At 35.4% G+C, this 18528-nt stretch overlaps 1 protein-coding gene across 1 annotated transcript; it reads left to right on the top strand.

Moving 5' to 3' along the window:
• The first annotated feature begins 2734 nt into the window (after positions 1–2734).
• Positions 2735–15840, top strand: LOC129229508 (protein unc-93 homolog A-like). Its single transcript, XM_054863826.1, has 2 exons — positions 2735–2923; positions 15594–15840. Exons 1-2 carry the CDS (start codon positions 2782–2784, stop codon positions 15821–15823), a joined length of 372 nt encoding a protein of 123 aa, XP_054719801.1. The 5' UTR covers positions 2735–2781; the 3' UTR covers positions 15824–15840.
• The last annotated feature ends 2688 nt before the right edge of the window (positions 15841–18528 follow it).

Genomic DNA, 18528 nt, shown 5'->3' with positions numbered 1-18528 from the left:
AGCTAAATTTTTGAAACAATTTATGTTACCTAAGAAATGAATGGTACTATTTCCTCCGGTACTGCTTCAATGTTATCAAGTGCCAAATTTTGAACAGCCATAAGTATTGACATTTTCTTTAAATACTTTATATGAGCAGTTCAACTTACCGTAATGAGCTTGATTATAAAATATTAATTGCGTAAATGTATAAAACATGTGTCACTAAGTTACTGCTTATGTTGAAACTCATAATAGTGTCTTCAAAAGTTGGTGATTTTTTTTTTTTTTTTTTTTTTCAACATTTGGCTTTGTCTTTGTTGATGTTTAAGCATGCACCTTACGCAAAAACACATAAAAATTCATTATGAATTTTTCTCGTAGCACTTTTATTGTAGACATGAAAATTTTTTTCATTTGGAAACGAAGTGGAAATTTCCCAATGGAAGCAAGCTTTTAAAAATTCAGTAACTAAATTCTATCTAAAAAAATTTTAATTCAAAAAAAATCCTGTTAAACTCAGGTATCTTAATTTATTTATTATCTTCTTTTAAAAAATAGTATTAATTACGCTCCGCTTTTAATGTTTAATTTTTTGGAGATGATATAATTACGAACATAATTAAAGTAAGTTTCGGGTGAATGGGGAAAATTCACACGACAACCACAGAAATTTCCAATCTTTGGTGATGAAATTGGAAGTGTTCCGTTTCCCTTTTCTCACCAATTTCGTATCATCGTTTCAACATCGAATGCCTTGGTGTGAACTCTTTCTTTTTTTTTCCTTAAGTATTTGTTTAAGTTTCGTTTTCATTTTTCAATGTACACTTGCTCACTGTAAAACAAAATTCAGAAACGTTCCTGGAAAATAATGGGAAGTTAATGAGCCTTATTTCTGCCATGTTGCAATTTTTAGCCATGTTACAAATTCCTGGAAATGAAATTGTGCTTAAGTACTCATTTAATAGGTCAGACTGACCTTAGGGGTCATCCACAAATGATATCTCGCTTTGAGAGGTGTGTTCGTGAAACTGACTAGGAGGACAGAAATGAGTAGGGAGGGGGTGTAATTAAAAATGTGACTCGCTTTAGTTGCAATACAAGAATTTATTAGAGCAATATTTTTATGCAAAATAGCGCAACCATTGACAAGGGATGAGACTAGGGATTCCAATCCCGAATCCCGCAAGATATTTAGCGGAATTGATTCCGCGGGATTTTGCTCTCAATCCCGCGGGATTCTCATTCCCGCAAAAAAAATTCCATTCAAACATTTTCCAGCTTTTGCCGCTGATAAAACGATTATTTTCACAAGCATAATCTGAAGTTTGAACTTTCTTCTTCATCTATCTGCAAAAAGAGCAAGGAAAACTGTGATGTGTCTCATATGACCAACGATGGATTTACCATTTAAGAACACAATAAAAATAGAGGATATTTTTCTGAGAATGAATTTATATTCTCATTCGAGGTTTCAGTTTTCATACGTTCAGCAAGTGAGAAAATGCTCAAAACTTATATGCATTTTCGAAAACCATTACTAAAATTTAAAATCCAGTAAATTACGATTTAGAAGAAATAGAAAAAGAATATTACATGTTCCAAAACCCGCTGGAGTAGCCTGAATGCAATGTTGGAGCACTTCTGTAAGCTTTAGTAAATACACTCAAAACCTTTAAGTTACAAAAAGTGCACTCCAAAGAAGAATGCAATGAAAAATCTGATATTATTTATACATTCGGCACGACTTTATAAGGGACGACAGAAAGTTATATAAAACACAGAATGACTCGCATGACAGTTTAGTAAGTTAAGCTGATCATGTTTTTGAATTCCTCTTTAAAGTGAGAGGTAAAATTAGCGAAATTATCCAAACACTTTTACTGATACTACGACTTAGTAAAATGGTGAATTTAAGCAATATTCAACTCTTGCTGTAATGAATCAATATCACTGATACAATGACCAACGTTTATGAAGCAAAACACATATCCAAGAGGCATTGTTTTTGTCCAAAATCCCTGAGCGAAAACCCAGCATAAGAAAGGAAAAACCCATTTCAGAAAGTGATGAAGTTAATGCGGATCTTTTTCAACATGTTCACAATTATTTAATTTTAGTAAAACTAATTGCAGTGGAGCCACAGTACGTGTTTTCATCAAGCGCATTATTTTTAGAGCAAAAATCTTTTAGCATCTCGTACGAGCGGCCCATTTTTGCTTACCAAGTGATAATTGCTAATTAGGATCCGACTTCGTAGTGCTTTACAATTGCTGTACGAAATTAAGAAGAATATTATTAAAAAGCACCACATTTTCTATTTGACATAAAAATTTAATTTTTAGAAGGATGGGGGGGGGGGGGGGGATTCAATCCCGTAAGATCCCAGGATCCTTCGGGATTGGCTCCTTACAATCCCGAAATCCCGCGGGATTGGGGGGATGGGATCCGATGGATGGGATCCGTCCCATCTAGGGTTCTAGATGGGACGGATCAATTTGAAGTGTGATACTTTATACCACAGAATGGAAGGACCAAATATGTTGAAAAAAAAGTTTCTCCTCATTTATGGACATCCCCTTATACTAAAACCCAGAAAGTTGTTAAAGTTAAGGGCTAACGTTCGGTTTCCATGTTTACATGTATAATTGACTGCTTTTTTTTTTCAATCCTTAGTCCTTCGTAAGCTGCTCACTAGGCTTACAGTCTGTGGTCTTGACAATGGCGTGCGAGGGAGCAGCCAACACTCTAGGATGTGTGGGGGTTCACCTGTTCCAGCAGCATATTCAGCGCCCTCTCATTATGGCGGGAGGCATTGTCTGTCAAGCTGGATTGCTCACTGTACTGTGGCTCTGGACGCCCCTTAAAGATGATGCGGCAGTTTTTTACGTCATCGCCGGAGGATGGGGGCTCTGCCACGCCATCTGGAAGACACTCACGACTAGTAAGTATTACCTACTAATGCATAATTTCCTAATCAATGTAATAATCAGTGCTTCTGCAGAAAAAAAATGTAAGCACTGAACTACTGTGCAAACTCCAGTTATGATTTAAAATAGACGAACGAAGACTTTATGTTGTCTCTGATCAAAGAGTTGAATAAGAAAACCAACTTTTTTTCACATTAATTCAGGATAATTCAGTTGTATAAACCTTAATCATTTGAATTTTTATTTACGTTACCGTGAAAGAAACCTACCGCCTTGTCCAGTGATCAGAGAAGTCTGGCTGCAGATGGGAAGGTCCTGGGTTCGAATCAGTAGCGTAGCTAGGGGTTGGTAGGAGTGGCTCTCGCCAGGGGCGCAGCAGCCAGGGGGCGGCATTTCAATTGATTTTTAAAAAATCTAAGATTTTTTTTTTTTTTTTCTTGATCATAGAATTTGAAAAATGCTTTTACAAAATGGAAAAAAAAACCTCGCAAGAAAAAGAGCTAGAGACACATACATAACATCTACTGGGAAGGAACATTCGGCATCATAGAAAACAATTCTAAAAAAGAAAATAAGAAAAAAATATAATGCTGCTTCCTATTTGTCGAATAAATTAATCAAAATGTTCCAAAAAAAAATTTTTTTTTTTTTTTGGAGGTCACAACGACCTTCAGTGACTTTCCATGTGGGCGACCCTGGGGGGAGGGCGCAATTTCTTTAGTTCGCCAGGGGCGCTAGACCCCATAGGTTCGAATCCCGGCTCGATCTTGGATGTACTTTCTCTGTCCTGTCCTTGTCTTTTCATTGTGTGAATGTGTTGTTATGCTGTGAATGATTGCCTACTCTATAACCAGGTCCTTATGGCGTGTGTGTACTGCGGAAGTTGGACTTCATACCAAATAACGGTATAGTTGGAAAAGTGTAGCATTGCATCCCAACTTGCCTGCCTTGAAAGACCGAAACCTGAGAAATGCAAGCATTCCCAAGAGAATATCAAAATTGTCATCTCGAAAATATCGGCGAAAGACCGAATATTACCGGTTGATCAGCGGTGAATGCTAGTGTTCTTGAATACCGGTCTTTCACCGTAACATACAAATATATTACCGTAAAAGTCCGAAAAGTAGTAAATGTCGACATTCGCCGCTGTATGTAAACATGCACATAGCAAAAGCATTGGCAAAAAACCGAATGTTTCCAAAAATCACTGGCGAATGTTGACACTATCCAATTTTGGTCTTTCACAGTAGCATCCATACCGTATAGTTACGAATAGCATCAACTTCCCAGTACGACCCACCCCCTAATTTCGAATAACATTTGGTGGGTTAATAATTTCGAAACTTTTGATCAACTTCTGTGTAAATGAAACATAAATCGTCTTATAACAGTCCCGAAAAACATATTTTGGTTTGTTATATAGTCTATCATGCGACATACGTATTAGTTTTCGTCACTTCCATTTTCCCAACAATCTTTCTTAGTTGGCAAATCGAATTCCCAAGTTTAACGCCATTACCAACATCCCCTGAATACTAAATGCCTGTCGCTTTCTAGCTTTTAACATGGAGCAAAAATTGTTTGAAAATCGTGGGAACGAGGATAAGTAAATTATGGTCCACCTACTACTGCCATCTATCGGAAGGTATAAATTAATAGCGAACAACACGATTAGTTGATTTCTAAATTTAAATTTTGAAACTAACCAGTTGACAGTTTGACATGAATTGTTTGGATCCACCGCCTTAGCAACACCATCCATGTATTGCCGCCAGATTGCGTTGAAAGGTCTACCTGCGGAGGATCACTTTTTGAAGCAAATGTGATAGTCATTTAGTATTAAGGGGGCGTTGCCATAACAGACTGTATCCTAACTTCAAGTAGTCCTTTTCAGACGGAATTTTGAAATGCTCAACCAAAAATGTTTTTTATTTGGTACACAGAGTACTATAGCAAAGAATATCTTATAGACAAAATTTCAAGTTTATAGGTGAAAAATTAAAAGAGTTATGACACGTCCAATATACTGGACGTTTATTATTGAAATACATATTTCAGAAAAAAAAACAATGAAATATCAAACAAACTTCTTTGTAAAATATTTTCTAAACAATAACAAAACATAATATAAGCATTTGAAATGATTATTAAAAGATTATATGTTTTTAAAAAATCAGAAAAAAAAAAGAAAAAAAAAACCTCGCTTTTGTGACGAGAATCCGTGGTTGGGAAAATCAGCCAGTCCCATTCTCTCAATGTTGTCAATCCCAAAATGAAAAAATGTTGCACAGATAATGATAAGCAAACTGTAAAGAGTTAAATACGAAAAAAATCGCGTAATTTATTCAATTAATAAATGATTAGTTCATGTCCGGTATACCGGACGCCACGTCTGAAAGGGTTAAGAAACATGTTTATATCAGGGCTTCGAAGTCGGAGTCGAACTAATTTTTGGGAGTTGGGAGTCGAAGACTTTAAAATTCTAGGTGTCGGAGTTGGCCATTTTCCCTCCAATTCCGCGTCCCTGATTTATGTACATAATTTCTTCATTTACTTACATCAGCCGTTTGCAATGAACTGCTCCTATGCTTTTTCAAATGCTGTATGTGTTTCTGATCCATGCAGTGTTTCTGATTTCTAATTGATTTAAGCAAAATTCAAATATATTTCTTTAGATTATCTTCACTATTAGTGCATCGCATATTCTTAAAACAATGAAGCTAAAAAGTGAAACTCCATAGTTTATCAGTTCGGAACAAAATCTCAGGCGTTTTATTCACTTCAGCTCATTTTGCTGCATTCTTGGTTTCTTCTGTAAACTATTTTATTTATTTATTTTTGGTTAACTTTGAGAATAAATTGAAAGTTGTGCATGTTTCATGTATTTATTAAGAACTACATATGTAAGTTTTAACGTGTTGCTATATTAGTGAGTATACTTCAAACAAACAAGGACATAAACGTTATGAGTGAAATAAATTCATACTACGTGACAAAGAGAAATTTAGAATACAATCAATTCAAAAACAGCAATAAAATACACTATTCAAAATATGAGTTGTTTAAACTTAAATGATGTACTGATAAAGTACTACAGTTTCATCAAGACAGAAAAATAAATAGCATAAACTACAGTGAAAATATTTCAAGAATTAACAAACAAATGCTGTTGTTGCGTAGTTCCTTCCAACATCCAAACTAGACCTAAGTTTATTAATCAATTGCTTTTTTTTTTTAAACGAATCCCTCAAGCTCTCTAGGGCCATTCCACCGTTACATTCGGGACAATCAAGCTTATAATTTCTCTAAAATTTGGTTATAGATCTTAATGTTCTAATTAAACAGGAGTAAGCATGCTTTTTATTCTTTACATTCGATAAAAAGATACTCCTGACATTTTTGCATCGTTAAAAATCATTTGGTTGCCTAAAATTTCATTTTTTTTTTTTTTTTGCATGCGTCACGTGGCGGACATCCAAATTCAACCTCCTGTAGTTTACTGCATGAATAAAATAATACTTTGGCTCTCTTTATGTAGTAATGACGAAACAATTTGTAGGTTTTGAAAGCTAAGGTTCCAATATAAAAGCAACATATTCTATTTGTTGAGAAATAAGGATTTAAACCATTGAAAAGGGTTAAAATGTGAATAGATTTTTTCCTCGCTCCCTCCTTAAAAATGGATAGATCTTGTCAACTCAATTCTGCAGCAAAATATCAAAGTACGAATGGTCTCAATATTTGTTCGCTAGAAGCTCTTAGCAGACATATTAAACAAAGCTTTTATTCAGTAAGCTACCGCCCTATAGCCAGGGCTAAGGCAGAGATACGTGAAACAGTGCTAATAAGCACGAAACTGCAGTCCTCGGCTGGAAATGACTGAGCTGGCGGTGTTTGTCACGTAAAGCTTTTATTGATCACTCATGGAGCTCAGAATTTGCTTGTGCTGATAAAGCTCCATTATTTCTGTTTGATTAAACAGCGCGTTTGCGATTGAATGCCCTATGTTAATAGCTTCTCAAAACTCTTGCATGTACAAAAGCTCTTGAAAAGCTTATACCGGCACTATCATTGATGGAATGTGTTTGCTTCAATGGAAAAGATGAAATTTATTGAAAAACTTCATGTTTTTATATCTTTTCCTTTCTTGATGTCACATATTATTTCGACTTAGGAATGATTATACTTTTTTGATTGTCTATCATGAAAGAAAATGGGTCTGTTGAAAAATAAAACTTTGAATCCGCTTTTGACAGATTAAGTATTTGGGATTAAATATTAAGAATTATTTGGTGGGAAGAAAACGATTTTTCTCTTCGTTTACTGCAATGGTTGCTCAACGTCTTTCTGTTCGAGGGCCGCACTTTACATTAAAATCCTTCACGCGGGTCAGAACGCACATAAACATTCGAAATAGTTCATTTTTTTACAAATAAGATGGGAAAATCTGGGAAAGTAAAGAAAAGTACAAACCAATAGCTGTTGTTATCATTACATGATGCTTATTTTATTAAATGCATGTTTTTCAGAAAAAAAAAAATCTGAATATTTGGCTCCAAATTTGTGACATATTCACTAATAGTGGTTTTCTATTTGTAACATTGAACAAATCAACGGGCCACACGGATCAGTTTCGCGGGCCAAATGAGGCTCGCGGACCACACGAGACAAAAGTTTTGATCACTACCGTTGGCGAGCGGAACAGTTAACATTCAGCCAAGTGTACAAAGTTATAGTGTGTCTCTGATAAGTTGAGCTGTGACCTTGATAATGTTTATCTCCTTTTGAGGTAATAAAGAAGGGAAATTATCGCTGAGTTGAGGCAGTTTTTGATGGCAGGTTTCTTTTTTCTTTTAACTAAAAAATAATTCATTTTAAAAGTTTTTTTTTTTACATATCAATAAGAAGAATCTTTAATACATACATATTTTTCGGGATCTCTATCACTAGCTGTCTAATACAACCTACCTCTGTGGGTGCTGGATTAGGAATTGCTCAGCTACTGGTCTGGATCAAAAAATCAGAACTATCTTCAGGGTCCCATCCAACAGGTTAAACCACAAATAGTGGTAGGTACGGGGGACACTGGAGTGAAAAGTGAAAAATGTAATACAGACCCTGGTTAAACCACAAATAGTGGTAGGTACGGGGGACCTTGGAGTGAAAAGTATTGTACAGACCATTGATAAGACTAAGAACAGGTCACTACGGAGGACTGAAAATTCATAGGAAGGGTAGAACTTATAGAAATTGTGGCAACTGTCCGGATACAGAGCTAACTCCTAATCATATCTTGGACTGCCCAGCTAATCTTATTGCTTTACAACTTCCTATCTTGGACTTCCATTTTGGAGCTCTTAATCAGTCCTTCATGTGAATGGCGGGGTTAGAATGAAAATGACGTATGTCACTTCGAGTACTTGAAGGTTTTGTGAAAACTACAGCAAAAACACCAAACTGAGTAAATTTTAAGCAGCAACTTTTATCAAAAGTTACTTGTAACTTGTTTTAAATTAATTTCTAATAACTTATATACAATTCGGAATTTACAATGGTCTTGCTAAATACAGTCATTTACCTACCAGGACTAATGTTATGAGTAAAAAGAACGTAACCCCATGGAACTAGCTTACAACCACTATCATTCTCATATCTTCACACAGGGGCGACCCGATGGAAGGTCACGAGATGTCACTGTGCCCTCCCAAACATTTCCATATTCGGCAATTTTGTTTAACGATTCGGAAAAACTATCATTATTCGACAAAATTTGGATTTCTATTCGGTAAAATCATCATTTTGCGAAATTTGGAGTTCCATCCGGCATAATTTGGAGTTCCAATCGGCAAATTCAGAATTTCCGCCCTTCCAAAAATTTGAGTTCGGGGCACCCCTGGCTATCATTCTCACCTCTACAGCGGTCCGCTACAGTGAGCAATTTTATGCTCTGCTGGGCCTAATATATTTTAATGCACCTTCGGACAACCAACATATTTAACAGTAGAATTACAGAGCTCACACATGCTTAACTCAAATTTCGTTTTTTGACTTACATCACTATCATTCTCACAACTACAGCAGTTCAGGACAGTGAGCAATTTTGTGTTTAATGCATCTTTTGGCAACCAGCACATTTAATTGTAGAGCTACACAGTCCCTGTTTGACTCAAATTGCATATTTTTTGACTTACATCACTATCGTTCTAGCCCGACTAAATATCTTCCTTTTAATAACGGTTGACATGATGAATGTTTGCATGGAACTCTTCAAGGGCAGATTAAACAACCGTTATTGACCATCTGAAAATGAAAGACGACTTTTGCTTGAAGTCCTCTTTGGATAAGCGACCTCATCTTTCATCTTCTATTCAAACCTCACGACAATGCAAGATAGGACCTTATTTACACACTCTCTAATAATCCATGCACTCTATTACCATTGTTGTATTTGATTTAGACAGAGGAAATCAGATTCAATCTTTTATTCTGTACTCGATTTCTAAATTTCGTGTTTAAACCTCGCGTACTAATTGAAATCAATAAAAAATGTTAAATATATAATATATATGTTAAACGATGCATTCATTTCTATAATTTTTGTAAAAAATGTGCTTAAGCAATTTACCAGCTTAATGAAAATATCATGTAAGCTCAAATCATGCCATTTAGAAATACAAATTTACACTCAAGAGTGTTTGTAAATAATATTGTGCATTCATTTTATAACACCGCATAGCTAGTTATCAAAGAATAAAATACTAAAAAACACAAAATGCTGTGAGTCTGTACCTCAAGGCCAGACTGATTTAAGTCTAAAAATTGCGATTTTCCGTTTATTAGTGCATTGTATGAAGAAGCCTATTCCACATCGAGATATATGAACGTAATTCTTTTTTAAAAAAATCCTTTTAAAATTTTACAACGGTTAAAGAGCGTGCATTCCATCCTTTGCATGCACCAGAAAAAAGCATTTCCTCTCTCCTGATAACATTACCATAATGTGACTTACGTCTTTCTAGCTCTGAGGCCAATATTAGACACAGGTGTATCGCCACCTGTCTGCAATGTCGTGCTCTATTTTCGTTGAAAGTTGGTAGATTATACATAATTTAATATAATATTGAAGAAATTTTTCAGAATATAAGTATTTAAAAATTTCATATACTCTTAAATCCACTTTGGGTGTCACCTCTCAATTTCCCCCCTTTCTCCCGTAGAGACGCTACTCATAAATGTACATCAATTTTCTTATTAACTTGGACGGATTTATGAGGACACGGGGGTGTTACCCTCTCCCTTTTATTTCGCGATGATTTTTAATAATGATAATAATATTTGGGTAGTTCATCAAAGAAAACGAAGTCCCTTAGCCTAATTCCAACTCGGATGGGGGGAGGGGGTTCACAGTATTGGTTTCTTATTTTAAAGTATATTACAAAACCTCCTTATTTATTTATGGATAATAATGCGGATACAGTATATTCTCTCTATTCCGAACACTCATGGGACGAACATAAGTGTTTGGAATGTGGGGGTATTCATTATAGAAGGGGACTGGATAATGCATATGTCTTCGCCGGGACCTTCAAAATGTGCTCAGAATATCGGGGTGTTTACATTAGTAAGTGTTCAGATAGAGACAGTCCACTGAATATTTTAGTCAAAAATAATTACACATCAATAAAGTCAACATTTTAATAATTACCTTTTCTGTGGAAAAACTGATTTTTTTATTCAAAACTAAAGCAGGAAAAAGGATATGAAATATATTGTCTATATGTTATATACTTTACCGGATATTTTCTATGAAACCATATAAAAAAAGTCATATTAATATATATGAAAGAATATTCGTGTGTGAATGAAAAATGAAGCAACAATATAATTATGCCTTTAAATAAGCGTTTTCATCGATATCGATTAGGTAATAAAAATATTGCCCCTGTAAAACGAAATGTAACATCTTCTTAGCACAATCTCTGCCCCAAAATTGGAGCAACTAGTTTTCAAACGCCATTTTCGTTTCAATTTTTATCAAAATATAGATCGAAGGATTTGAAAAATTCAAAGGAACGCTTTTTATACTTCCTAACTCCGCAATTTAACTGCATGCAATCTCCATGGCTCTACTTTTACTTCGGTATTTATGAAAGAAAAGAAGTTCAATATGAATATGAAAGAAAAATAAATCAATGCAAGGTAGTTTGACGGAAATAACTTGAATCTATTGTTATTAAATATAAAAATAAAATCAAAATATTCCATCCGCCAACCGCTAAGCCATTTTACTAAAATATTTCAATCGATATACACATGGCTGGAATCGATTCAGGATTTTATATTTTCAGCTTTTTCCTTAAAATATTTTCATTACTTTTGAGAATGCACATAAGTCTAAATATAGATTAAGTTTTTCATAGAGATGCGACGCTGGGTGTTTCCGCGTATGAGGTAAAAGTATTGAATATTTTTGCCGCAAGAAACGAAATTTAAAAATATTGGACAAATGCGACTGGTTAGGAAAATTTTTTTAAGGTTTATGTGTAAAAACATCTAGGGTAACGGCAGCAGTAACAGACATGCTTAAGACATCGCTCTCTGGTTAACTCAATTTTCTGAGTCTTTTAATGTATTTAGACTTTTTAAACAATTTTCCTCTGTGCAATTACATCTCTTCTAACGTTTGGTAGCTTCTGGATCCTCTAAATTAGTTAATTCTATTTTTATTTGCTCAGTTTCGAAAAATGGCCTGACTCCCAGTAACAGACACCGAAAAATCTGATGATACCCATTAACAGATAGGATGATGAAAGAATGAGTCTTGGACAAAATTCCCTTTTTCTCTTCAAAATGTGCAAAAGTTCTTTATTTTTAAATTCAAATGAACTTGAAACAGCAGCTGACCTCGTGGTGGCTGTTCATAACCTTCTCCAACTGCCTTGTAAAGAACTACTGGCTCATAAAACTCACTCTGATAACACTAGATTGTTGCACCGTATTCATGAGCCACAGCAACATAAGTTTAAACCGCCTAATATTCTTATTATTTAAATCTAAAGTTATGACTGTCTGTTACTGAACCCTTGTCTGTTACGGGTGTCGTTACCCTATTTGTTTAAAATTTGATTGAAAAAGCATACACAATGATATTCAGTAAGTTACCGCCCTATAGCCAGGGCTAAGGCAGAAATACATGAAATACACCGCCAGCTCAGTCAGTTGAGTGCTAATAAGCACGAAACTGCAGTCCTCGGCTGGAATTGACTGAACTGGCGGTGTATTTCATGTATTTCTGCCTTAGCCCTGGCTATAGGGCGGTAACTTACTGAATATACCTGCCTTGCCTGCAATATTCGAGTTGAACCGAACCATTGTTTCGGTCATTCGTCTGGTCAGTGCTAATTCTATGTTAGCTACCAGTTTGTTTGGCACTCTTGGCTTCATTTAAGAGGTTTGCCAACTCCAGCTCAGTTAGTCCTATGCCGGGCTGATGAGTGCTAATAAGCACGAAACTGCAGTCCTCGGCTGGAATTGACTGAGCTGGCGGTGTATTTCATGCATACACAATGATGAATGTTCCCCGCAAAGAAATATGCCATTAAAGATGGCAATAAGTTTTATAGTTACCAAAAAAGAATATATCCTTTATAATAGAAGTTGTACACAGTAAAAAAAAAAATCCGAAGCGTTCCTGGAAAATAATGGGCAGCAAATGTGCCAAATTTCTGCAAAAAACATATCTGGCAAAATCCAGGAAAGTTTTCTGAAATTAATCTGAACTCTTTCTAAAAAATTCAGAAATCTTCCCAATCTAAGCCAGTCTTCTTTCTTGACTAACTCAGGAACCTTCAGTGAAAACTTATAAATGTGTATAGTAATAATTTGGCACCCTCGTGATTTACCTGGAAAGCTCCTAAACAAATATAGCCGAAGCTAAGACGTAACAGCAAGCAATTCTTTCAAAGCAACAATATCCGGAGGCTGTATTTCGCCCTCAAGTGGGAGCAGGTACAGTTACTAAGCTGAAGGAGAAACATGTAATAAAGAAGTCTAATATGTTTTTACAACGGCAAATAAAAATATTTTTCACCATAGTGTAAAATCGTCGTTCATGGAACTTATCGCGATTCAGGAAACTTTTTCGCAAAAAAAAAAAAATTTGTTTTTCACGGGAATCTAGTGTAAACCCCTGAAATCCCGGAACGTTACTCGGAAGTAATAAGTGACATTTCGTTTTTTTTTCCCCTGTAAATAAGTGAAAGCTACTGTCCACCTCTGAGAAGTTGAGCTTTGGCCTTGAGCAAGTCCATTTCTTTCAAAGGAGAGCAATCAGAAAGAAGAAGAATTGTTAGGTGCTGAGTTGGGCTACCATTGCAATCCTTTTATTAGCGAGAAAATCCTGTACCGCCTGCTACTTCTTACCAGAATTATATTGTTCGTCAAATGTGCAATAACACTGTAAACTAAATTCGCAAGTTCTTAAGCCGTTTTTCCTCACCCCTATTTCAACAAATTGAATCGTTTAATCGGTCGGGCAGCGGAGCTCAACTTGCCACGGGTGGACAGTATCGATGTTAAATGCATATAGAATTTACGAAAAGAGAGTGAACAAACGAGCGAGAAAGGGCTTATTCTTGCATGTAAGAGAACCTCAGCACATGCTCGACTGTCATCAATTCTTTTCTTTTTTTTTCCTTCGACAATGCTTTAAGCAATTGTTTTTGTCATTCTTTTTCACATTTAGTTGCTCATCGACTATAACCAAAAAGTCGGAGGCGGCAGAAGTTACAAAGAACGTACTCTTATTTGCAAAACATTGAAATTGATTTCATCAATAAATAATGTGTTTGTTATCAAAATATAATTCCAAGATCATTGATTAGAAGAAAGGCTGTGAATCAGAGTTCCCTCTAAAATGAATTTTAAATTCAGTGTCATGATAAAAAACAGCTTGCTGTATCCCAAAGAGTTATGTCATGGGAAAACAAAAGGCTTGAATACTGAATCGAGGCAAACCTCCACACGTTTTGGCAATTCGTACAGATCATGTCCTTGCATGATCGGCACTATATCCTTCGAACCCATTCAGGTCTGAAAGAGGGATGGAGAATTTTTCGGCTGGTCTAAGAGTTTAGCATTGAGGGGGAGTAACCACCAAGACGATGAACAATGAGTAAAATCTGAAGCTTTTAAGTTTTTTATAGTGTATCTGAAAAAGTAGGTCAACAAAGGAGTTTGAATTTGTTCCAGATGAATTCGATCGGGGAAATGTATGTGATTATTCTTTGTAGGGAGAATTTATACTAGAGTATCGGTATTAATACACACTAATTCATATTCTTTTTTTAATCAGTGCTCTTAAAATTTCAAGAAAACTAGGTAATTTCAAGTCATTAATGCAAATGTGAAGATATTATTCATCATAATATAGGAGATTATAAATATTTTCTTTTTTATTGATGATGACTGACTAAAGTATTTCTTCTTAAATGTTCTTCTACTGTTACTGCTTTAATCTGGAAAGCATTTTGTTTTTTAATAATGAGATTGCTTTAAAAAATGTTAGTTATTTGAAACACTTTATTTTCGAAATTAAAATAGTTGAATTCTGTTATTGTAATCTTGTTATGGAATCTTAATTTGATTTTGTAATTATTCACTCTTTGCAAGTTCACAAATAATTTCAGTTTTGGCAGAAATCGTCATTTGTATTTTAAATTGTTTTTATGTGAAATTTATATCAATGCTTTCTTCAATCTATACTTCAGAAATACTATGTAAAAAAAAATTTTATAATGATGTTTTCAAAATTTAAAATGAACGTTAGTCACTCCCCATCTCGCACCTAAACCGAGAAGGTCTTGCAACCATTCGGGGAAGAAGTGGACGAGTCTGACTCTCTCATTTTCAGCCAAAGTAGAAAATGCAATATTCATTGCAAGTATTTCGGGCTTTGGCCAAACCTCGTGGCCAATACGCGAAATGGCTGGCCAATCGGCGACCTGGCCGAACTTCAGGCTTTGGCCGTAACTTATCCAAATTTGCCAGATCGTCTGCAAAATTTGCCGGATAGGGACATTTTTGGAAGATCAAAGTAACCTCCCCGTGATCTCCCATCGGATCGCCCATGGTTGTATAATGGGCAAAATAAGGCGTCAGTGGCAGAGCGAAGGGGGGGGGGGGGCGGGGGTTAGGGGTGAAACACTCCCCAGAGTCATTGATTTTAACATATATGTAAGTTTTAATGCAGTAGTTTATGCATATGAAAGGAATGTTTTGATCAAAAAAAAACTTCAGAAGGTACTTTTAATCAAAAAATCTCTTTCAGAAGGTACTTTTGATCAAAAACCCTCTCCAGAAGGTTTTTTTAATCCAAAAAAAAAACCTCCGGAAGATATTTTGCACCAGAAAACCCTTTCTAGAAGGGATTTTTTAATCAAAATCCCCCTCTAGATGGTATTTCTGGCTGCGCTAGTGTAAGGCGTTGTATATGAACCAGCTCCCATTTAGAAAATATCAGTGTGTTCAAATTGCAATTAACATATCATGAGAAGTTTTGTACTTCATTTTAAAACATAGATAAATGATTTATTCAACAATAACCACATTCATATTCTTTACTTTTAAATGAATGTTGCGCTTTTAAATTTATGAAAATAATTTAATCTTATTGTTCTTTACCAGCTTACTTGGCATCTACTTATGCTGAAGACTGGCCAATTCCCTTCTGTGCATATTATCAGTTGCAGTGCATTGGATCGGCATTTGTGTTTGCTATCTCATCTTACTTGTGTTCCGAAATTAAGGTTTGCTTGCTTGCTGCTGCCCTTGCTCTAGCCCTGGTCCCGTATACTGCTCTGGAATTCCGTATTCATCAAAGAAGCAGGACACAAACCAATACCACAGCTCTCTAAGTGCACGTTGGAAGGAACTCTATAAAAGGAACAAGAAAATACAGGGTGTTCCAAAAATGACTGATACATTTGAAAAATCAATAAAAACTAAACGAGCAGCGAAGGAAATATATCGCTTGTTGCATTATACTTGGGACAACAGTAAATTTTCAGACAGACAATCTTTGCAAATTAGTGGCAATGTTCCTCAACAGATAGCGCTGTAGGTGTTTCAAAAGTATAAAAGTAAGCGCAATCTGTAAGATCGCCAAAGTGAATGGTGTAATTAAAAAATCAATAAAAAGTAAACGGGCAGCGACAGAAATACACCGTTTATTTGCAGTATGCTTGGAAAAACAGTAAATTTTCAGACAGACAAAGTTTCAAAATTAGTTACACTGTTCCTCAACAAATGGCGCTGCAGGTGTGTCTGTCTGAAAATTTACTTTTTTTCCTAACATACTGCAAATAAACGGTGTATTTCTGTCGCTGCCCGTTTAGTTTTTATTGAGTTTTCAAATATACCGGTCATTTTGGCGATCTTACAGATTGCGCTTACTTTTATACCTTTTAAAACACCTACAGCGCCATCTGTTGAGGAACATTGCCACTAATTTGCAAAGTTTGTGTGTATGAAAATTTGCTTTGGTCAAAAGCATAATGAACAAACGATATATTTCCATCGCTGCCCGTTTAGTTTTTATTTATTTTTCAAATGTATCAGTCATTTTCGGAACACCCTGTAAGTAGATTTCACGTAATGCAATGAGAGACGATCAAATAAAATCAAAAAAATCTTATATTTATATGTTATCATTTCCATGTCCACATGGATAGCATTATCCGTGGAGAGAGGTGATGCCATTGCTTCTAGAGATCAGACTTCTAAATTAAACAATAATGGACTGAACTATCCAGATATGGCACCACCAGTAACCTACTTTTCAACAATTTAGACATGAACTGAAGTGGAAAGAAATTTTCTCCAGTTTCAGTTTCATATATACATATTCTAACTTTAGTGTCACCAACGAATTACAGTGGTGCATAATAACTGGTTCGAAAGATCAGCTTGTTTATTCTATTAAAAAATGTTGTCTGTTTTTTCTCTGTTTTACTTTTAACACTTTAAATATTTTATCATCATCACATTTAAAGAATCAAGCTTATAGTAAGTTTTTCAAGTTCAGTAACTTTAGCATCGGCTTAAGAATATCAATTTCTTCGTCAAAAAAACTTCGCCAATCTCTTCGTTTGGAAAAGAAAAAACACAGTAAAAAAAGTGTTTTTTCAAACAGTGCATCAAGACAAAATTTCCAGCTCTATCAGTTTTTTCTTTAAAGGTTATAGAAAAGTCGTTCTTAACTTTCAACAGGAAGTCTGTGCTTTAAGTATGTGTTTTACATTACGCTAACACTAATTATGCGGAAAGATTAAAAAATTACAGACGAATAATATTCAAACAGAAATCATATTTACTATATTTGGGGGTAATCACACCCTTAATAATGCTGCCAGGTTAGGTTTGCCCCAACTATAGGTTCGTTTGTTTTTAAGATTCATTCACCTATCGGGAAACGACATGTACTAAGTGTTTCATAAATGTCTGAACGACTCTTTGTAATTTATCTGCAGAAAGGTTTTTCGTTTATTCTTAAGATTAAACTGTTCAATCCATATTAATGGGGTTGGGAACATTTTCCTGTTCAACCCATATTAATGACTGAATAAAAATAATTATATATATATAATAGCCGATGATCGAATAACGCGCGTTTCAATAATGAAACTCGCGAATTTGATAATATGTTATGGTAATGTTTAACATGCAGGGAAAGGCTTTATTGTGACAAGGCTGAACTCGATCCGGCAACTCAATTGTTTTATTGGCAAGACTGTGTCAGTTCAGGGGAATAAAGAAACGAAAAAATGGTCAGCCATGAGCGCTACCTTCTGTACTTTAGGGTTCTTCCAGCAACAATTTCAGGCAAGTGAGAAAACTACTGCTAATTTTTCTGAAAAATATAAGGGTAAAGTCACCCCTTATATGACGTTATATTCTAAAAAAAGGATAACAGTGTTTAGGTTCATACAGTAGAACTCCAATTATCCGAATCAACGCGAGCAGAACCAGGTCCGCGCCGTCCGTGTGTGCAAGGTCGTGCGTCACACGACGGCGCCAGAGTCGAAAAGGCGCCAAGCTCTATTGGGAAAATTTATGATGTTGGGGTAAAACTTTATTTTCTTTGAAAAAGAAGTCTTTGAATTAAAAATGTTCAATAGTTAATGTTAATTAGTCTGCTACCCCCCCCCCCCCCCTCAACATCCTATTTCTTTTCTTTTCACTTATTATTTTTCGTTTTTCTTGTTCGTCTAAAATGAAGAAAGTCTTCAAAATGCCACTCCTCCGAATCTCCCCCCTCTCTTCCCTTAAAAGCATTACGAAGCATCTCAAATTTCGAATCCAGATCTTCAATTTCACAAATTTTCCAGGGAAAGCCCCCGATTACCAAACGACATCGCTTGAAACTGCTTTCGAAAATCACTTAAAATTGCGTTTTGGGAGCTTTAATTTCGAAAGATTGCTGGCTCTAATGTTACCAAATATGATCTTACAATCGCTTTTTTTAGACTTCAATTACAGAAAATTTTCGGTCAAGGGCCTCCTGCAACTGCTTTCCTTTAATATTGTAGAAATTAGGTTTTTTCAACACGACTTAAGAACA

This window comes from Uloborus diversus, chromosome 9 (assembly GCF_026930045.1).
Source record: "Uloborus diversus isolate 005 chromosome 9, Udiv.v.3.1, whole genome shotgun sequence".
Taxonomy (NCBI): domain Eukaryota; kingdom Metazoa; phylum Arthropoda; class Arachnida; order Araneae; family Uloboridae; genus Uloborus; species Uloborus diversus.
This window is presented reverse-complemented; position numbering and strand designations above follow the sequence as displayed.

Coding starts and splice junctions, on each gene's coding strand:
- LOC129229508 (XM_054863826.1), top strand. CDS start 2,782: ATGGCGGGAGGCATTGTCTGTCAAGCTGGATTGCTCACTGTACTGTGG. Junction 2,924..15,593: donor CTGGAAGACACTCACGACTA/GTAAGTATTACC, acceptor GTTCTTTACCAG/CTTACTTGGCATCTACTTAT.